Source organism: Hemiscyllium ocellatum, chromosome 9, assembly GCF_020745735.1.
Source record: "Hemiscyllium ocellatum isolate sHemOce1 chromosome 9, sHemOce1.pat.X.cur, whole genome shotgun sequence".
NCBI classification, from domain to species: Eukaryota; Metazoa; Chordata; class Chondrichthyes; order Orectolobiformes; family Hemiscylliidae; genus Hemiscyllium; species Hemiscyllium ocellatum.
In genome coordinates, this window is record NC_083409.1 from 79,376,335 (window position 1) to 79,397,285 (window position 20,951).

General features: G+C 38.2%; 2 protein-coding genes across 5 annotated transcripts in view; one reads left to right on the plus strand and one right to left on the minus strand.

Moving 5' to 3' along the window:
• LOC132818784 (ERI1 exoribonuclease 3-like) overlaps positions 1 to 3,092 on the minus strand; it is a 425,305-nt gene extending 422,213 nt beyond the window's left edge. Inside the window, exon 1 of the mRNA XM_060829868.1 lies at positions 3,012 to 3,092. The gene's annotated coding sequence lies outside the window, so the exon portion shown is untranslated. The remainder of the gene's footprint in view (positions 1 to 3,011) is intronic.
• Positions 3,093 to 5,672: 2,580 nt separating this feature from the next.
• The window catches only part of rnf220a (ring finger protein 220a), a 508,473-nt gene continuing 493,194 nt past the window's right edge, over positions 5,673 to 20,951 (plus strand). Inside the window, exons 1-2 of one of the 4 annotated variants that reach the window (XM_060830505.1) lie at positions 5,673 to 5,708; positions 7,090 to 7,830. In XM_060830505.1, the coding sequence (XP_060686488.1) occupies positions 7,203 to 7,830 (628 nt within the window). In that variant the 5' untranslated portion in view covers positions 5,673 to 5,708; positions 7,090 to 7,202. The remainder of the gene's footprint in view (positions 5,709 to 7,089; positions 7,831 to 20,951) is intronic. The other 3 variants (XM_060830506.1, XM_060830502.1, XM_060830503.1) reach the window with 3 other exon arrangements.

Sequence of the window (20,951 nt, forward strand, 5' to 3'; positions counted from 1 at the left end):
TATGCTTTTATTCTTTTTGCCAAAGTGCAAAAAGTACATTGAGTTTCTCATTGAGATTTGGACAAGTGACTGCTTTAAAAGGCAGAACATATAAAGTAAACATGACGTAAGGTTACCTCAGATTACAACAGGATCTTGACCAGATGGGCCAAAGGGCTGAGAGGTGACAGATGGAGTTTAATTCAGATAAATGCGAGGTGCTGCATTGTGAGAAAGCAAATCTTAGCAGGAGTTATACACTTAATGGTAAGGTCCTAGGAAGTGTTGCTGAACAATGAGACCTTGGAGTGCAGGTTCATAGCTCCTTGAAAGTGGAGTCATGGTTAGATAGGTTAGTGAAGAAGGCGTTTGGTATGCTTTCCTTTATTGGTCAGAGTATTGAGTACAGGAATTGGGACATCATGTTGCGGCTGTACAGGACATTGTTAGGCCACTGTTGGAATATTGCGTGCAATTCTGGTCTCCTTCCTATCGGAAAAATGTTGTGAAACTTGAAAAGGGTTCACAAAAGATTTACAAGGATGTTGCCAAGGGTGCAGAATTTGAGCTATAGGGAGAGGCTGATCAGGCTGGAGTTGTTTTCCCTGGAGCGTCGGAGGCTGAAGGGGAGATTTACAAAATTATGAGGGGCATGGATAGGATAAATAGACAAAGTCTTTTCCCTGGGGTCGGGGAGTCCAGAACTAGAGGGCATAGGTTTCAGGAAAAGATATAAAAGAGACCTAAGGGGCAACTTTTTCACACAAAGGGTGGTACGTGTGTGGAATGAGCTGCCAGAGGAAGTGGTGGAGGCTGGTATAACTGCAACATTTAAAAGGCATTTGGATGGGTATATGAACAGAAAGAATTTGGAGGGATATGGGCCAGGTGCTGGCAGGTGGGACTAGATTGGGTTGAGGTATCTGGTTGGCATGGACAGGTTGGACTGAAGGGTCTGTTTTCATGCTGTACATCTCTAGGACTCTAAATGTTTGTCACAGTCAAGCCTTTTTAACTATAATAAATAAAAACAAAGTCACAGAAAATAACTAACTAAAAGACAAACAGGTATAACATTTAATTTTGGACACTACTCTTATGTATTCACAAATGAAGTAAATTGTGTGACAGAGTTTAGATTACCATGATACATGTGAAGAGTTCAATTTCTTGTCTTATACGTTGTGTAGAAATTATTTCAATTCACTATTTGATGTGATAAGAGTTATAAATTACCAAGGCAAATCATAATATACCAGAATATAGAGACATGGAAATCTACTGCATGGACACAGACCCCTCGGTCCAATTCGTCCATGCCAACCAAATATTCTACATTAATCTAGTCACATTTGCCAGTATTTGGCCCATATCCCTTTAAACCCTTCTTATTCATATACCCATCCAGATGCTTTTTAAATGTTGTAATTGTAACAGTCTCCATCATTTCCTCTGGCACTCATTCCAGATCTGCATGACCCTCTGCGTGAAAAAGCTGCCCCTTAGATCCCTTTTAAATCTTTCTCCTCTCACCTTAAACCTATGGCCTCTAACTTTTGACTCCCCTAACCTGGGGAAAAGACCTCAGCTATTCACCCTATCCATGCTCATGTTTTATAAATCTCCATAAAGGTCACCTCTTAGCCTCAGACCTTTCAGGGAAAATAGCCCCAGCCTATTCAGTGTCTCCCTATAGCTCAAACTGGTCAACTCTGGCAACATCCTAGTCAGTCTTTCCTGAACCCTTTCAAGTTTCACAATATCTTTTCTAAAGCAGGGAGACCAGAATTGCCATGGAGTATAATGTTCCAAAAATGGCCTAACTAATGTCCTGTACAGCTGCAACATAACCTCCCAACTGCTCTACCACTCAAATAAACTCAGTTCAGAAATGAAAACAAACCTCAACTCAAGTTCAATGACAAATGTGCAAAAAAAACCTAACAAATGTACAAATAACACAAAAGTTACTGTCGTGCCCGATCACCATTACCTTTGACTGATCTGGCCATAATAAATGACTCAGGGAAAAGAATAATCTTTAAACATTTGTTTCTCTAAACTTGAAATACACATTACACTTTCACCACTAAGAAATAAAAAATGGAATTCCCAAGGAAAAATGCAATGGGAAACATTATTTTTATAGGGGAGATAAAGCTATCCCTTTTATCCACAAAGAATGAACATTGAATGATGTTTTAATTTACTAGTAAATTATAGGTTTGAGAGTCAGTTGGTGACTCAGTGATACCAATGCCATGTAACGGTTGTGCTAGTTCGTGGAGACATGCCTGTTTGTCTTGCCCCACGTTTGATCCAAAGGGTTGCCCCTCGAATTGTATGAACATCTTCATTTCCCTGAGAAAGAGAAATGCCTATAGTTCCTGTAGATTAAAGCTATACCAAGTTAAAAATCACACAACATCAGGTTATAGTCCAACAAGTTTATTAGTTACCTGATGAAGGAGCAGTGCTCTGAAAGCCAGTACTTCCAAATAAACCTGTTGGACTCTAACCTGGTGTTGTGTGGCTTTTAAACTTTGTCCACCCCAATCCAACACCGGCACCTCCACACTAAAGCTATACTAAGTTCTAAGCTCTTGAAATGTTCACGTTTATTGCATTAAAAGTGTCGCTTTCGTTTCATAGGATAGGTAATCCTCCACGTTAAGTCACTGCCGAAAAACGGTAGCTTGCCTATGGAGAGTTTCCCTTTCCAACGGCAACTCTTCATAAGATGGTACAAGTAACAAAAAGTCAATCTCAAAGAACGACCAGAGAACCGTGTAGCTGACAAAACATTCATAACTATCAGAACTGCTACACCATGAAGGCCTCAGCATAGGAAAAGTGCCTCGGAATATGCCAAGTCGCAAGTTTATTACGGTAGTAGAATTCTCTCAATTTTTGACCAACACAAACAGCCCGTTGTTCAGCCTCTTGGCCGGAGATAATACAAACGCCTCGGGTTTCCCCAGGTTAAAAATCAAACCGTCAATAAACTCAAGGCGGCCAACGGCCTTACTCACCCTATCCTGCTTGCCGAACCCCGCCTGTGACCCGATTTAGGATTGACACCCCTCAAAGCCAATTGGAGCCCAGGTTAGCTCCGGAGGGACGCAGTCGCAACCAATAAGGCCAATGGGAGGCGGGGTTTGTGGGGATGATACGAGCTCACGCTTTTCAAACGCTCGCCAGCAGGTTTGGTTGAGCGGGCAAAGATGGCGGAGTGGCCGTTCGGGACGGCCGACGCTGGGTCGTGTCAGGTCGGGCTGGGGCCGAGATGATCCGATCCGATCCGGGCCCCCATTCTGGGAGTTGTAGTTCCAACTTCCCAATTTACATGAAGGCATACTTATAACTTCCCAACACACAAACTGGCACCGATTACTCGTGATTAGTTTTATTAAACCCATCTATTAGTTTCATATGTTTTGTTGAGAGTTGAAACAGTTTTCTAACATGTTGGTAGTTTATTTCAACAATATCATTCGGGAGTTCGGTATAATATTTAAGGAGATGAAGAATCTTTGTCATCTCCAGATCTACCATAGTGAGCACCCAGTCCGCAAATGTCAACAGTAAATCGTAACTCGTCGCTCGTGTGCTCACTCTTTCTGTCTGATGTGAATGTGGTGTTACAAGTGCATCAAGTTTCACATTAAATTGAAAAGACTACAGATGCGGAACGCCTTACGCTTTAATGTCTTTACAGAAGCTGAGTTTTTTTGTGCTCAGAGCACTGGGAGTTGTAGTTTTATTACTCACGTTCCGTTTCGCAGGCGCACTGACACGGTGAATTGCACTCAGATTTGCAGTAAGACATGGTAAATTTGTAAAAACATTTCTTTTTATTTAAATCAGCACTTAAAATAAAGTATCGATTATCATCAAAGTTACTTTTGGCGATTTGACGAGTTTGCATCGTCCGAAAAAGTTACAATCTCTGTCAGTATGAATTACTTATGTAGTTATTGATCATGTTGCAAGTACGATAAAAGTAAACTATAGCCATATTATTCAAGTTATCACTTATTTTCTAAAATTTTGACTGAATCCTTTACAATATAATTATCTGATAATAGGTTGCAATTCACCTATTAATAACTAAAATACGAAAATGGACCACCATCTTTTACGCGGTGAAAATGGCAAGGAATTTCTGGATGCTAAAGGGATAACATTATTTTTCCTTTTTGGGACTGCTAGCTTATGCATCTATTTTTTAAAATTTGTTGGGGTAAATCTAAGTGTAATTTTGTTGTGTGCTGTAATATATTGTACTGTCAGGCGGTTCTTTATCTGAACTCCTTGGTACTGTTAAGCTGTTCATGTTCAATGAGAAACTGAGATAATTAATAATGTTGGGTATTGATTTTTGGTGCTTGTTGAAATACAGGCTTATGCAGGCCATCAAAAGGGTTAGTGCAACATTAATAGATACATCCACAGTGTAAATTTATCAATCTCGGTATGACTTTATTTTACTTTTGTATTTTTGTACAATTAGTTGATTGATTTTGGAAATGATGCCCTCAATATTGTTTCAGGTCCTGCCTTCTTTCGATCAGGAATTTGTGTGGAAGTTAAGGAAGTAACATTGATGACTGAACTTCTGAAGTAGTTTTTAACTCGTTTAATTACTGATGTCTCCTCTTCACATCTTCTCGATCTACAATATTCAGTTGGCTCAATTATTGCAGATTGCAGGAACGGCTCCTGTGCAACGAAAAGAATACGAAATTATGGAAGAACGATGATTGGAAATAGCCATCGAGAAATTTAGAGTCGGAACAGGATAGTAAGAACTAAACGATGAAGAAACAGGTAGGTGAAGCAAAAGAAAGCAAAGGAAGCATAAGACAGAAAGTTACTGAGAGTAGTCTACGCAACACGAAGTTCAGTGGAGCCGAAAATGTTCAAAATCAAATGCATGAATGCATTATGAGTACACCAGGGAAGGAAAAGGGAGAATCAGAAATCCGGGGTTGCGGAGTTGAGGCAAGGAGAAAGCAAAACACAAAAATCGAAAATCTGCATGCGATAAAGAAGTGGAAATGCTGAACTGAAACAGGGAAATATAACCATAGACCAGATAAACATCAAGCAAACGATCAGAAAGTTAGCCGGTCTAAAAAAAAGCTTAAAAGAGAAATATAAAAAGGCAAGAATCGTTATATATTGTCAAGCAGGGGAAAAAAGACGGAAATGAAAAGAAAGGAAATGCCAAAGTGTAGGAAGAGAAAAACTCACCGGAATGAGAAAGAAACAAGCAACGCGAATGGAAATCAAGAACTACGCAATGGAAATGAGGACAATGAAATAAAAGTAAATGCATATCGGGCAGAGGGACTTAGGAGTTAACATTTTAACAAGGTTTTATACATCGAAAATGGGAAATGTTAAACAGAAGAATAATTGAAAGAAAGAATAGCAGAATGACAGTTTTTAAGCAAATCCAAAAACGTTGAAGCATAAACTCTACACGTCAAATGAAAATGGAAGGATTAATGTTGTGAAGAGGAAACAGGATACATAAGGGCAGAAGTGAACGTATGTCGCAAAGCAATTTAGAAATGTAAAAAAAAGGAAAGAAGAGTACAGCAGGAAAGCGAAGAGCGGGAGATAAAGCGATGAGTGAGAACTACAATTCCCAGGTGCCTGTATGAGGGCAATGCGGCTGCGCAGTAGGCTGGCTGAGGCTGTGCTGCTATATTGCTGTCCCGGTGAGTGAGTTCTGAAATTGACACACACACACACACACACATACACACAGGCACACTGAGCCAAGCGGAGCAGCAGCAACGCAACATTCCTCCTCTGATCGGACCCAGGATAGGGATCCCTCTGTGCATGTAATCAACACCATCTTCCAACAGCAGACTTCATTCACACACACACGCACCGTATTTCCAGACTTCAACTCCACAGTCCCTTTATTCTAAGGGAGAGTTTTGCCAAAAGAAATAAATCCTTTTATTTTAGTGTGCATGTGTTCTGTTATAAAAAGTGAAAGCATCCTTGGGAATTAAAGTAAGTACAGTAATGCACAAACGTGTCTGTGATGTGTTGTCTCCAACTTTGCGCGGAAGTCATTGTTTACATGCTTCACTGTCCGTATGTGTTGGTGCGTGCACCTTGCAATAAAAAAAACATACTAGAGTAAAAGTAGTTTAGTCCAGCCAGTTTGAGTCCATTGCTTGCCTTGTAACCTGCCGATTTAACTATTTAATGCTTTTTTTAAAAATAACAAACTACGCTATGCTGAACTGAGCGTGCAAATTGTATTCACTTACCTAATATGCATTTATATAGTGATGTATATGCTATTGTTAATTCCATATGGCATAACTGCTTAGCTTTTCGTGATATTATCTATTTCTTGATGATCACTTCTAAGTATCACAAAATTAGCTGTTTAATTGGCCTCAGTTTCAAAGTTGCAATGAATTATCTGGCGCTGGATGTTATTAATCTTGATAGTTGTAACACAAGTAGCAACTGGGTTTTTCGGTGTCTTGATGTCTGACGACTGAAAAAAGTATGGGATGATTTAGTGTCGGTACATTTCGATTTTTGGCTGGAGTCCTGCTTTCTCTCCTTTTTACCAGCGCTGTCATTCGTTATTAGTTACTATTGATCGCTTTGCAAAGTGATAACTGAACTAAAATTAATGTCAATTCTACCGCGTAAATCAATACTGTTAAGTTATTTTAATCTTTATTTTTAACCATGTGGCAAATTAAAATTCAAAATATTTGTTTAAAAGGAAAACCTAAAAAGCGACTATTTTCATATTTCGGTGAGCAGGACTTTGGGAGCAGAAAAAAAATCCCTTAATCAGTAGCCACCTCTTGTGATTTCGGAGCAATAAATGCATTTTTGATCACAGGGCTATAGAGGTTCTGTTATTTGGGGTCAGTCTTTAAGCTCGTGACACTTTGACACCAGAGTGTATTAAGTATAGATTTTCATAATTACTGTGGTCAAATAGTACCTAATCTATACAAAAGTCAGAATGCTTGTAATGGGGTATATACATCTGTATATATAAAGAGAGAGAGTGTGTGAATGTGAATATTTATTTTGCTTTCTTTATTAATACAGGATCTATCAAGCTGTGATGGTAATGATGTCACCTTGCTCTTTATAAAGCCAGCCTTGCCTCCATTTCAGAAGGTCATTATATAATTCTGGTACTAGTGAGCAAAGAGTTTCCAATGGACTTGCACAGAACAGCTTTCAAGATGGAGAATTCTTCATATCTTCCTAACCCCCTTGCATCTCCAGCTTTAATGGTCCTGGCCTCAACTGCAGAGGCCAGCCGAGATGCCACCATCTCCTGCCAGCAGCCTAGACCCTTTGGAGTACCTGTCTCTGTGGACAAAGATGTTCATATTCCCTTTACTAATGGCTCCTATACCTTTGCCTCAATGTACCACCGTCAGGGCGGGGTGCCCGGGGCCTTCCCGAACCGAGACTTTCCCCCTCAACTTTTACACCTGCATCATCAATTTGCACCTCCAAATCTGGACTGTACCCCAATCAGCATGCTGAATCATAGTGGTGTTGGGGCATTCCGACCTTTCGCCTCCGCTGAAGACAGAGACAGTTACCAGTCAGCCTTTACACCTGCCAAAAGACTGAAGAACTGCCATGAAAACGAATCCCCTCACCTGAGGTTTTCAGACTCTGAGGGCAAGGAGTATGAGTTCACAGCCCAGCTCCCATCCAGTTCCCCCAGTTCACTGAAGCTAGATGACACTGGAAAAAAGGTCTTTGCTGTGTCAGGTCTCATCTCTGACCGGGAAAACTCGGCAAGCCCTGAAGAAAATCGAAATGAAAGATGTAAGTGCTTTTTCTTTTATGTATTTTAACTAATTTGGGCCCTGTTTTATGGTTCAAATAGAAATTTTCAGCAAGTGCCCAATACTTGTGACTTTTTTCCCAAAAAGCACAGCATATTTCATTAAATGTAGATACTTTTGAAGAATTTTCATGTCTTAGTGTTTTGGCTGTACTTGCTAAGTTTACTTTGCATTTGAATTAACCAGGTAATGAATATTAATAATGTATATAGTCAAGTTAAAATTCAAGCCACCTAAACTTTTAGAATAGTGTCTTTGTTTTCAATGAAGTCAGAAGTTGAAATATATGGGCAACATTTAAAGTTAATGTTCTTGACTACCTGTTATGTTTCATCTTATGTTCCCTAATTTCACAGGGGCTATACATTCTTCAGATGCAGACATTTGTTTGCTTGAAAGTATAGTTTTTTTAAATGCCTTATAGTTTAAGATAAAACCAAGTAAAATAAATGGAATTCTACCGGCAATTAAAATTCTCTGAAGTCGTTCAGTAATGATTGCATTTTCTCAGTGCAACTGATGCTTTTAGTATTCAGTTAAAGAAAAAAGATTTGTTTTCATTGACAATATTCACTCCACCCCACCCTACAATCTAAATAACTCCAAGGAGAAACTGGCCTTGTAACTCAGAGGAAACCAGTTCACAGCAGCTGTTTTGTGATATTTGTTGAGTTAAATTGCAAACCTAAAATTTTGTGAGGGCTCATCAGCAGTCTGAGAAGAAAGGTGGTACTTAAAGGATGAGGTGATAATGGGTGATAAGTTAACAAGCTTCAGCTGTGGGAAGCGACTGACTTTTGCTACTGTTTGTTTTGGTTGAAGAAAGCGTAAGAGGAGACAAGGCAAATGAGAGAAAACGTGAGAATAATAGTAGAATTGTAATAGATTGGCAAAAAGTGAAAGGAAAGTAGAACAAGGTGAGCTACAAGCAATTGAATCTGAAGATTTTTGGAGAGATAAACAAAAATACAAATTAGTGCGTAAATAGTTGTAAAAGTTTGGACTGTAGTGAGTAACTCAAAAGGTCTATATTATAGTAAAGAATGAGTGATTAAGCTGCACTCATTGAGTCAGCATCCAGGCCCCTATCTTCCTTCCTGAGTAGTTAACAAAAAAAACCCTTAAAACAACAAAACATGGATGTCTTTGCTTCCTTCCTGACAGGACCAACCTGGTTGCTTTTCTTTTTCATGAATTTCTTTTTGATTTATTGGGCAAACAAGTTGAAGCAAGGGTGTCTGGGATAGCAAATGATGCGGGAAGTGGCACAAATTGAAATATATGATACTATTCTTTTCTTTTTGCAATAACTAAACTTTAGCAGAAGTGTTCTTAATAATCATAAGGCCATCAGGGTGTTTTCCACTACTTAACTAAATGTGAAAAGGCTGATCTTTTTCAGTTCTCCCCACTGGTTTTCAACTAGCATCCCTTTCACATTTCTTTAAGTGCTTCCCTCCCCTCTTTTCCTCTACCTCTTCTTATGGTAATGACAGCTACTAATATGGAAAAATCGAGAGGAAGAAGGCAGTAGTGGATCGACTTTGGGCACTTGCTGAGAGCCGGTATTATACAGCCCAGTCTTTAAGCCTGTGGTGTAGCAAAAAGGATTTGAGGGTTGTTGGAATGAATATTGAGGTGCGAAAGAGATAAGGGAAAGGACAATTGGCCTTTTACACACTGCCATTTGTTATAAGGCTGAGGTGTGAGTTGACACAGCTTTTTAAAAAAAACCTGTCTCATCCTATGCTCTGCGTTAAATTACATGCAGCTGGATTAAGGATATCTTTTAAGCAGATAAATATGCACTGGCAGCTTTATATGACTGCAAATAAGAATGTTCAAGAAAAACATGTTAGTAGAGGAAATGGTTACAATAGCTCTCAGTTCACTTTAATCCAAAAACAGTACATTATTTTAAAACTGATTTTATAGATGCTGATTTACTTGACATCTGCAAAGTGTATCCTGCCAAATACACACCCATAGTGGTTGTTTCATATAAAAGCAACATTAAGCCTCTTCTTTGATATTGCAAGCCATCTGCTTTAGTTTTAGGAATTCTTTTCATCTCTCAACCAAGATGAGAGGCTAAACATGTCTATTTTGTGGATGACAAAAAAAAAGTTAAAATGTACAAGCCTGATTTATTCCAAGTAACTTAACTAAAGCTTGAATTCTCCAGCATTTCGGTGATATAAATAGCAATTGAAATTGCTAGTGAAATTTAACCAAACATTCCTTTACTTACCCAATTTGTTTTGGGCAGTGGTGAATAATATTGGCATTTTGTTTGGCATAAGTTTAGATTTTGAGCGCTGCTATAGCACATGGTTACTTAATGTGGATCATTTATTGAAATTCTTCCTACAAATTCTGTTTGTTTTAAAATATATTTGTTTTAGACTTTGTTTTTAATTTAGCTATTTGTACATTTTTAGTTTTTTATCTATTCAACTGCCTTAGCATTTGTATTTATTGCTAAATCTACTTATATTTTGTTAACACTCGCAATGCACAACTGTACAGGATAAATGGTTGATTTTTAAAGTGGTGTTTCACTATGGACATTGTAGCCTGAAATATTGCAGCTAAATGGTAATATGTATGGAATTTTTGGGGGCTGCTAGAGGCTTACTACACAGATCTGTCACTTTCCTTGAGCAACAACCCTGACGACCTCTATTCAAAGTGCCATCGATTTCCTTTCTTTTTTTTCTTCCCAAAAAAATCTGTAACACAACTGCTGCCAAGGGACTACCTGCTCACTTGCAGCATAATATTTTTTTCTCTTTTAAATACCATTGCTCAAAAATTTTTTAAAATGCACCAATAAAAACTTTGAAAATTTTCTCAAAACAATTCTCAGTAAATGGCAAAATGATCCAAAATTCCAGTTGAACATTATTTTAAGAAGTTTAGACATTACCTGGTTTTTTTCTTGGTTTAAAGGGAATGTATCTATTAAACTAAATACAATGTGTACTGATTAGCAATGTGTTCCCAGGCAAATGCCGAGATTCAGAATGCCCATGTGTTTGAAACAGTTTGCATTGTGTAAGATTCAAGGCTTCAACAAATGTTTTTAAGAGGAAAGGAGATCATGGTTATTAGCATATAACCAATTTCCTTTAAATTTTTTTTGCATTTTCATAGTTTAGTGGAATATGTGTGTTTAATATTTCAGTATAGCTTAGGAAGTCACAAAAGATTGAATAAAACCATCAGCAAATTATTAAGAAGTGAAAATAACATTGGCCTACGAAGAGAAGGATTTGAATAAATAAACTACAATGGGAAAGAAACAAATAAAGTTTTAAAAAATTAGAAAATCTGAAAGTATTTGTTTTGATCTAATGTTCTGTTTTAAGATTTAATTTGACCTTTCACACATTCATTCACATTCAACTTGCTACTTTCACTGTAACATGGAAGAAAAACTTTGTGTACTCTTGTACATAATGAATGGCTCTTGAACACAGACTCTGCACCATGTGAACAAGTCCAACATTTGTTTAACTAAAATTTGGGGGTGGGGGGTGGTGGTGGGGGGTGTGCAGGCATTTCAGGAATTGTTTCGTTTCTGAGCAATCACTGATCATTGTTGGTGAATATGGGCAATGGGGGTTGGTGGAGAGGGGTGGGGGGTGCGTGTTGGTGACAGATATCTTCTCAACCGATAGTCTGTGTAAAGCTATGCATGTAAAGTCTTTGGGATAAAAACAAATGGCTCCTCGGATACTAACAATCAATGCTAACAGCAATGTTGCTGTACTACGTTTTGTTAGTCCCTGTGCAGTGTTGTTTCATGTTTTTGTTGTCTTTATTTTTCATTTCAAAGTGTTCTGTGCACAGTTAGTGGCCCAATTTAAATTTTTGTTGCAGAATTCATGGCAAAGTGGGGCGTCTATCTTGTCTAGTCCATGTTTTATTTGTAAATGCCTTATTTCTCTGTAGGGGTACTATCTCTGTCTGGCAAAACATCTTTATTCTCATCAATTACTGCTCATTTGCCCTCTGTCTACATTTGTGCAATGTGTCTGGTCTACAGAGGCTGAAGGAGAGCTTGATGTTCAGTCAGTAAACCCACCAGGGAGACTCGGTCAGTATCCTCAGCTCTCTCCGACAGCATGATAACGCATACAATGAAGCAGACTACTGTCAGAAAGCAAGCTAGCATTACGCCACACAGTTGTAATCACTTTTGCTTCTCAAATCCAAATAATTTTCATTGTCCAATTGATTCATACAGATTCATTATTGATATATTTCCATTGTAAAACTCGTCAATAGTCAGTGCACAAGATTGTTGTGACAATTATTGTTGTCTTAAGCACCTTTTTCAAAATGATACAACTATTTTATATTCTATGAAGTAAGGAATAAAAGATTGTCCATCATTTATGAATGAAATTAACTTAGTGAATTTGCTGCAATGATGGATAAGCAATTTTCTCACATTTATTTAGAAAATTCTCAATTGCATAATGTATATTTACACCATGATTGAAAATTTCAAAAAGGAAATTACATAATACTGAATATCTTGAGGTAAAGAATGTCTCAGCATTATTTTCAACTGTTGATCCAGAAGAGAAAGACATGATACTAAATTACCCAAATTCAAACAATTAAACTGGATTTTTTGCTTTTATGTGAAAAAATATCAATTTGTTGCCTTTGCTATTACAGATTTTTAGGCAACTATTGGATCACTAGTTGGCACAAAATGCATTTTATGAAATATAGAAATGTTAGTACCACATTCATCTAGGCTAATCATTGATAAATATTTTCAATGTACTGTACATCTTTTGTCAGCAAAATGTGTTCTATTGTTGCAAAGTAAATGTGATATGGATTAATAAAATGTGGAAAGAGCAACCTATAGAACCCGTCCACTTAGCGGCAAGGTGGAATTACAAACATACTTGCAGTGTTTTTTAATGAGAGCTCATCAATAGTCTGAAAAATACTCATCTTGGTCCTACAATGATTAAATTAAACAGTAAACACTGTAATCTTTTAAGGGCTAACAAATATAACATATATGTTTTCAAAAGCCACACATCTTTGCAACAGGTTTGCCTGTTGCTTGCCAGTTAGTTTTTTTTTAATTCAGCGAGTATCTTGTCCTTTTTTTGTGAAAAATGGGTAGCAGCTGCTCTGGTGGGCTGTGTATCGTGAGTATAATTCAGTGGCTCGATTGTGTCTCTCTGCTTGTGTGCGAGAGGGAGAGAAAGAGCCATCCCTTTGTTTCCTTTGTGAGAGCCAGGTGACAGAGCCAGTGTTGAGAGGGCAGAAAAATAGCAACCGGCAGTTCTCTGGCAGCCGAGATCAAAGAAGAAGGCAGGAGGTCTTTTCAAATTGGGGGCCCTGGTGTTGAAGCTATAATCACAGTTTACAGCAGCCAGTTTCTGAAAGATACTAGCCTGGAAAGGGGGGGAACAAACTTTCCAGGAGCTAAGATAGTTAATTAAAACCAGCAAACAGGTGCCCTAACTGCAGCAGTGAATCAAATCATAAAGTTTTACAATGGAACAGTTTCTTTAAAGACACTAGCCAAAAAAAAGCAAAAGAATTGGGTTCACCTAGCATGTGGCACATGCCATTTACAAGCTTAGAGGCTTTTGGGAAGAATATAAACACTTACACTTTGTTCATAGAGTCTTGCAGTTTTAATATATTAAAATGTTCCTTTGCTTCTCCTGCAAATCAAGCAGCTGTTTTAGTTTATTCAAAAAAAAAGTACCATGGTTAATGCAAAATCAGCAGTGGTGCAGGGCTTATACGAAAAAGATCAATCATGGAGAGGGGTGATAAATTAGACACATCAGCGAAAGAGAACACCTTAAATCGAGCTGGCTAGGTGACGGGGGAATGCGTGTTGAAGGATGGTGGCTGCTTGTGTTTTTCAATAAATAGAAACATCACATTTAATGGAGCAAAGTAGCCGTTTGAGTTTAGAATCTGGTAAATCTCTTCATACCCAAGTTTCAACAGTATTCTATTCAATTTCATCATTACAATGTACTGAAAATTAATTACCAAAAATAGTCTTTATTTTGCAATTTTAAAAGTGAATTTTTATCTTTATATTTAAGAAATGTTAATCTTCATAATTTTTCACATAATTTTCACATCCCTGAAATTACTGAAGAAATTATACATTGGGCTACATATCTCATATTTAAATTTGATTTCAAGCTTATGAATTAATGGAGTTTCTAAAAGATTCCTTTTGATAATTATGTAAAGTGCAAATTTAAAAGTAATTAGACCAAGGACAACAGGTCACTGAGTTGTTAATCACACAAGAAGCCCAGTGAATTCACCCCAGCTAAAATGCACTCATCCATTTCCCTCAGGAAGACAGCTCATCATTTACATTTCTGATAGACAAGATTTTTAGTCCTCTTCAGCCCAACTGTGGAAGAGGCACCAGAAAAGTTGGCATTCATATTAACCAGGCTGTCTGTTCAACCCCAAACAGATTGCTATTTGAAGTATTGATTGAGACAGTGAAGGCTTCAGGTTATAAACAGATGAGGGAGAAGAGGCGGGTGTGAGAGTGTTGCAGGGGTTGGGGGGGGGGAATAAAACATAAATATTTGCAAAAACTCTCTTTCATTTTTATGCCTCAATGAAATAACATAAGTGTTTCTTCTATTACAGTATAGGTTGAGTCACTTAACTTCATCAAGAAATTAAGGAAACAGTGAACAGCTCACTTATTTATTAATGAATTTTTGTGCTCAAATAGCTAAGCAAATCATTCCTTGGTTTTATCCTACAGCCTTTACAGTTCTAATTATCAAATTGCCCTTATGACCAGAAATTAATTTCTGTGTGGCCTAAAGTATTTTTAAATTTATTTCCATAACAATTTTAAAGAGTGAAAAAAACAGTTGTGGGAAGATGATAAGAGGTTACCAGTCTCTGATGTCATAGTGTTAATCCCAATAGTTGTGTTCTTGTCAAATTAATGGATCACTTTTGTTTGGTTATCTCCCAATAATAAATTAATTGTAATGATGACTGGCTTTATTATGAGGTCTGTGCCATTGCTTGTAATCTAGGCAACAGCTTTAGGTGTTTTTTTTTCTGTTTCTTTTTCCTTGTTTCATTTAAAATGTCCTGTAATTACAGGGGTGTTAGCAAATGCAGGGAGGGTGATATGATTTATCCTGCACAGACAGCCATGACACAGCTGTTTGGAAGATAAAATAGTACAACCGTGTAGCTACAAAATGCTCTCCTTATTATACCTCATTAAAAGCAGTCTGCGATAAGTCAGCCAAGCAATGAATAAAATCTATTGCTTATGTAGGAAACAGATATCTGAGTACCTTCAGAGCTTTGTGTATGTATGTGTGTGTGTTTATGACATGATAATAGCTTGGCAGAGGAAAATTATGTCTTGTTTTCTTCTTATTCCCTTCTGCTTGTGAGTGAAAGCAGATAGCATATAGTGCTTCTTAATAATTAGTATATCTTTCAGGAGTGATAGAAAGGAATCTTTGATTTCAAGGATTGTTTTAAGTACAGTCATGATGTATCAATTTGACCTTTAGTCATATGACTACCTTAAAATCATAATCCCCTTGTTTTCCTCTTTCCATTATCATCAGTAGACTATATATAAATTTGGAGCATCAGAAAAATTATTTTGCTTTGATTGAATTTGTTTCATGATTTCTTCTTTTTTTTCTGTTTTGAGTGTTATAGTAATCAAACTTGGAAGGCAAAGAGGTGCATTTCTGGCTGATTTTAAGAATACTTGTGAATTTTTCATACAGGATTATTGGGGCTTTAAGAATTGGAGAATCTTTCATATGCTATTTCAAAGTTTTATGAATTAGGTCGTGACTTTTAAATTTGGTATTCGGACCTGTTAATTGCAAATGGGCTAGCTGGAATTCTAACTAAGTTATAACATTGTGCATTTTGTCATACATTTGACAGTAGAATTGCTGTTAATACACATAGGAGTGACTAACCTTCGGCCTTGGTATGGTGTTATTTACACAAGTATGTACAGAATGAGTATGGATTCCAAGCTAAGCATAGGGAATAGATATTTTTACACATTAATATAAGCAAAGCAGAATCATTTCTTGCCACGATGCAAAAATTAACATTTTTCTATAAGGATGCTCAACAAATGAAGGTATTCATTCTGAGTAAAAGCCCTACAGATTTATGTGAATGCCTAAAGTTAGTTCGGAAATGAGTATGCACATGAGTATGCAGATAAGAATGTGGAAAATGAATGTTGCTATATTTAGAATAGATAATGAGAAAGGAGTATAGATGCTCAGTATAATTAAAGATATATAGTTTGAGCAACATAGAACGTGAGAATAATAGTGTAAGGATACATACAATGAATAAGGATGTGTAAGTTAAGTGTACACAAGGTGACAAAGAATGTATACGACAATAGCATGGATAGAAATTAAGGACGTGTCGTAAGGGTGAGCACATATGCATACATAGAAATAACAACATGGAAACAGGAAACTTGGCCCAATTGTTCTGTATTGCCATTTACTGTCCCACAGACAAGTACATTTAGGCAACCTGGTCACCTGTTGGTGCTGTTTTTTTTTGTTCATGCCACCTATCTAACATTGAACATTGACACAGTACCTGCCTTAACAACTGACCCTAGAAGTGAGTGTCACGGTCTCTTAGCTCTGTGTCTCTCCTGCCCTTTGTTATTAATCTTGTATCTACAACTCTTCATCACTGACCTCTCAACTACTGGAAGCATTGTACGTCTTTCTATCCTGTCACATACTTCCATAATTATAATCACTAGCGTCATATCACACCATAATCTACTTCCAAATGAAAGAAGATTGTTTTTTCTTTTTTTTTTGCACACTTGTATTTCTTCCTCCTAGAAAGCATCTTAGTGAATCTGCATCAGACTTCCAGTTTGAAATCCCATTAGCCTTCCTATAGTATCAACTCCAGTACTATATTAATAATCTAATTGAAGTAATATTAAGATTTTGTAAATATCTAATGATAAGATCAAGAAATACATTCATTTTGTTTTAGCAATCTTTTCAACCATGATGGAGCCTTTAACATCCGAGGAATGTATGCCTGTGCCTTTCTCCCCAGGTCCCTCTGCTCTTCAATCTTGCTGAGCTTAGTTCAGTTCAGCTACTGTTGTCTAAAGTGCAGCACCTCACACACTGACATTGAATTCCACCTACTATATTGTTGTCTAATCCTATATTTTACCATTCATCTTGTACAGTCTTATTTAGCCTTCAAAATAATTATTCATATCTCTTATTTTGATATTCACTACAAAATTTGTGGGCGGCACGGTGGCACAGTGGTTAGCACTGCTGCCTCACAGCGCCTGGAGACCCGGGTTCAATTCCCGACTCAGGCGACTGACTGTGTGGAGTTTGCACGTTCTCCCCGTGTCTGCGTGGGTTTCCTCCGGGTGCTCCGGTTTCCTCCCACAGTCCAAAGATGTGCGGGTCAGGTGAATTGGCCATTCTAAATTGCCCATAGTGGTAAGGGGTAAGGGGTAAGGGATAATGTAGGGGTATGGGTGGGTCGGTGTGGACTTGTTGGGCTGAAGGGCCTGTTTCCACACTGTAAGTAATCTAATCTAAAAAAACATTTAGTGTTACTTCTTCTTGCTCTGTGTCCAAATCATTGGTGTACACCATGAACAGATTTGACCTCAGAACTCAACCTGTAAAATCATGAGGGGCATGGTTAGAGTAAACGACAAGGTTTTTTTCCCTGGGGTGTGAGAATCCAGAACTAGAGGGCAGAGGCTTAGGGTGAGGGGAAAGATTTAAAAGGGATCTAAGAGGCAACATTTTCACACAGAGGGCGGTACATGTATGGAATGAGCTGCCAGAGGAAGTGGTGGATCCTGGGACAACTACAGCATTTAAAAGGCATCTGGATGGGTATATGGATAAGAAGGCTTTAAAGGGTTTGTGGGCCAAGTGCAGGCAAATGGGACTAGATTAATTTAGGATATCAGGTCAGCATGGGCGAGTTGGACCAAAGGGTCTGTTTCTGTGCTGTACGTCTCTATGACTCTATGGTGAGTCACCATTATTAACTCAACCATTCTAAATAGATGGAAATATTAAATAGGAATTAAGGATATGCATAGAGAATAGAAATGTATTGTGTAAGGATGCACACCATGATTAAGGCTGTATGAAGGATAGAATAAGGGGGCGATGTGCTTTTTGAGAACATATGGAGTAATGAAGCACAATATAGGTTGCAATGATTTAAAAACTGAAGAGCAGTTTGAATATAGGTACATGGGTATAGGCATGCACTGTGAATAAAGATTTACAAAGTATAGATTTTCGTCATGAATATGAATATAAGGGGCTAATTTTCCTTTCTAAAATCATTTGGGAGATATTAAGTTCCCAAGTACTATGGTAGAGACTTGATATGTCAAATCATAACTTACTTCGTATTGCCATTGATTATTTTGCATTTTTAAGGTGATGAGGCAGGCAGAGAGCGTGTCCACATTCTTATCTCCATTAAAAGAAAACAGGTCAATGGAATATTTGGACACAGTGGGAATGAAGATTGCACCCCAATCCTTCTCGGGTCATAGTAGCTAAGACTTGCAGCTGGTCTACATTATAAAAGTCTCTTAGTTTTGCTTCTACTCCAGTTTACCAGCATAAAGACTTGCCAGAAAAGAAAACTACCAAGGAACATCGAGAAAGCTTGACAAGCACAGTATCCTCCACGTGAACCAAGCTTGCCTGGTGCCTGTACAAGTGGAAAAGAAAATGAAAAATTGGCTCAAATCAAGTTACAGTGTACACCATGACTATAACTATGGAGTAAAGCTCAAAAAAAAGATGAATGTGCCTTTGTCAAAATGTCAGTCTTAAATTTGGATCTCAGTGTTAATACTGCTGAAACCCTTCCCTGGTTTTGTTAGCTTTAAAAACTACAAACTCGATTTTCCCATTTTTAGGCAAAATATTTTCTGAGTAAGATTCATGGTGGCTGGTCCACCATGGCCCAAGGCAACTTTTCTGCAATCTTCCACATTACATCTCATTGAATGTAAAGATGGCCTTTACTGCACTTGTCTCAAAGAAGCATGCAGCAGAAGAGACAGAAGTGCTCATCAGTACTTGTCAATGCCTCTATTCTCCACAGAGCTGGCAGCTCATTGAAAAAGTGTCGAAGAGTGTGTTGCTAGAAAAGCACAGCAGATGAGGCAGCATCTGAGGAGCAGGAGAATTGAGGTTTCAGGCATAAGGCCTTCATTAGGAATGAGGCTTGTGGGCTGGAGAGCTGAGAGATAAATGGGAGGAGGTTGGGGCTGGGGGCAAGTTAGCTGAGAATGCAATATGTAGATGAAGGTGGGGGAGAATATGATTGGTCGGAGAGGATTGGAAGCTTGGAACTGGGATCCAAGATGGAGACTTAGGACTGTCCCAAACCTGCAATTTGGCACCGCCCTGTTGACCTATCCATTGTCTTTCCCATCTATCTGCTCCACCTTTCTTTGAGAAATGTAAGTTTCCTCTTCAATTTGCAAATAGGGATCTGAAGTTGCTGATAGATAGAAGGACAGTATGCATCCTCCTGACCAGCAAAGGAGGCCACAGCACCAGACATAGCCATCCTGAACCAAGATAGTTATCTGGTTCCGTGCTGTGTCCCAGATGAAACAAAGTACACAGCAGTACAGGAAGATGGTTAATGACCTTTTGTGCTCCATAAGAGTAAGTGCCATCATTTTCTCTCTGCTACCTCACACTCAGGGCCACCATTCACTCTAACTCTGCCAATGCACACATCTCTCATAAAGGCTCATGGACTGGCTGCACTTGACCTACAGGATTGACTATGGCCTCTCCCTCTGGAATTGATTGTGGCAGTATCCCTTAACTGACTTTGGTCTCCTTTGATTCCAGCAAGCACTGATTGGTTCCATTTGACTTTTAAGCATGAGCATTTGTTTGAAGCACATGCAGTGTGTTAGCCACATAAGTTGCTGGCACATACTGTAGGTGTAAAATTAATGTAGCATTGTGCCATACAGCACCATGTCTACCTGACTCTGCCTCAGTGCTAATAAAATAATGGAAGCCACAGCGGCTGGCAGCCTTCAGATAAGTGCAAAATGAGTGAGCGCGAAGAAATGAAACCAAAAAGCATAAGCATCTTGTGCAGATACAAGAGGGGCATCTGTGTCCTTGTGTGCATGGTGACAAGGTAGGTGCATGCAATTCATTGGTGTCCCTGATGGCCAAAGTGAAGTCATGAAGGGCTGAAGTGGTGTGAGAGTTTGTCCAAGAACAGGCACAGTGATGTGATGTGATGTGGCTGGTAGTTTACTGATGCCACTTGCTTGGATGAAGGGTGGAGATGGACATATCCTTAGAGGATGCAGGGATGTTGTTATGAAGGCCTGGAGAAGTGAGTACTCTGTTCTGACTTTAATTTTAAGAATTGGCATCATCTAGTTTTTCAGGGAAGCAAGAGAGGACTGGAAACTCCATGGAAATAAGGTGAATTAGATTATTAATGAGATTCAAATTCATGGAAATAAGTTAATCACTACTTATAAGTGAGATTATGAACTTGTGTAAGTCTGAAGGGGTAGATTGGGAAAAGTTTTTTGATGTTGAGGTTCTGATTTTTTTTCATTGTCATTGCTTTTTCCCATCTTTCTTGCCATTGTCCACACTGCTTAAGGGAGGAGACATTCCACATTACCTTTCTAGTCCTTTTTGGCTTCTTGAAATTTAGCCTCTCATAAGTACAAAATTCAATTGGTTGGTACCTGTCACATGATAAATTAGTCACTCATCCCTTATGGTCCTGCTCACTTCCATTGGTTATGTGTTGAAATCAAAACCTTTGTTGTGATGAACATATCCCTCAAATGCATTACCCCATTCCAGTGCTATGATTTTGAGTTTCAGTATCATGTATATCCTTTCCTCTCTTGGTTCTGCAAAGTCTTTAGCCTACTTTTAGGCCTATTCTCATGAAATTCTCTGCCTACCTGTTTTCTTATCACTAGATGCTTAAAATCAATCCATTTGATTGCATTTT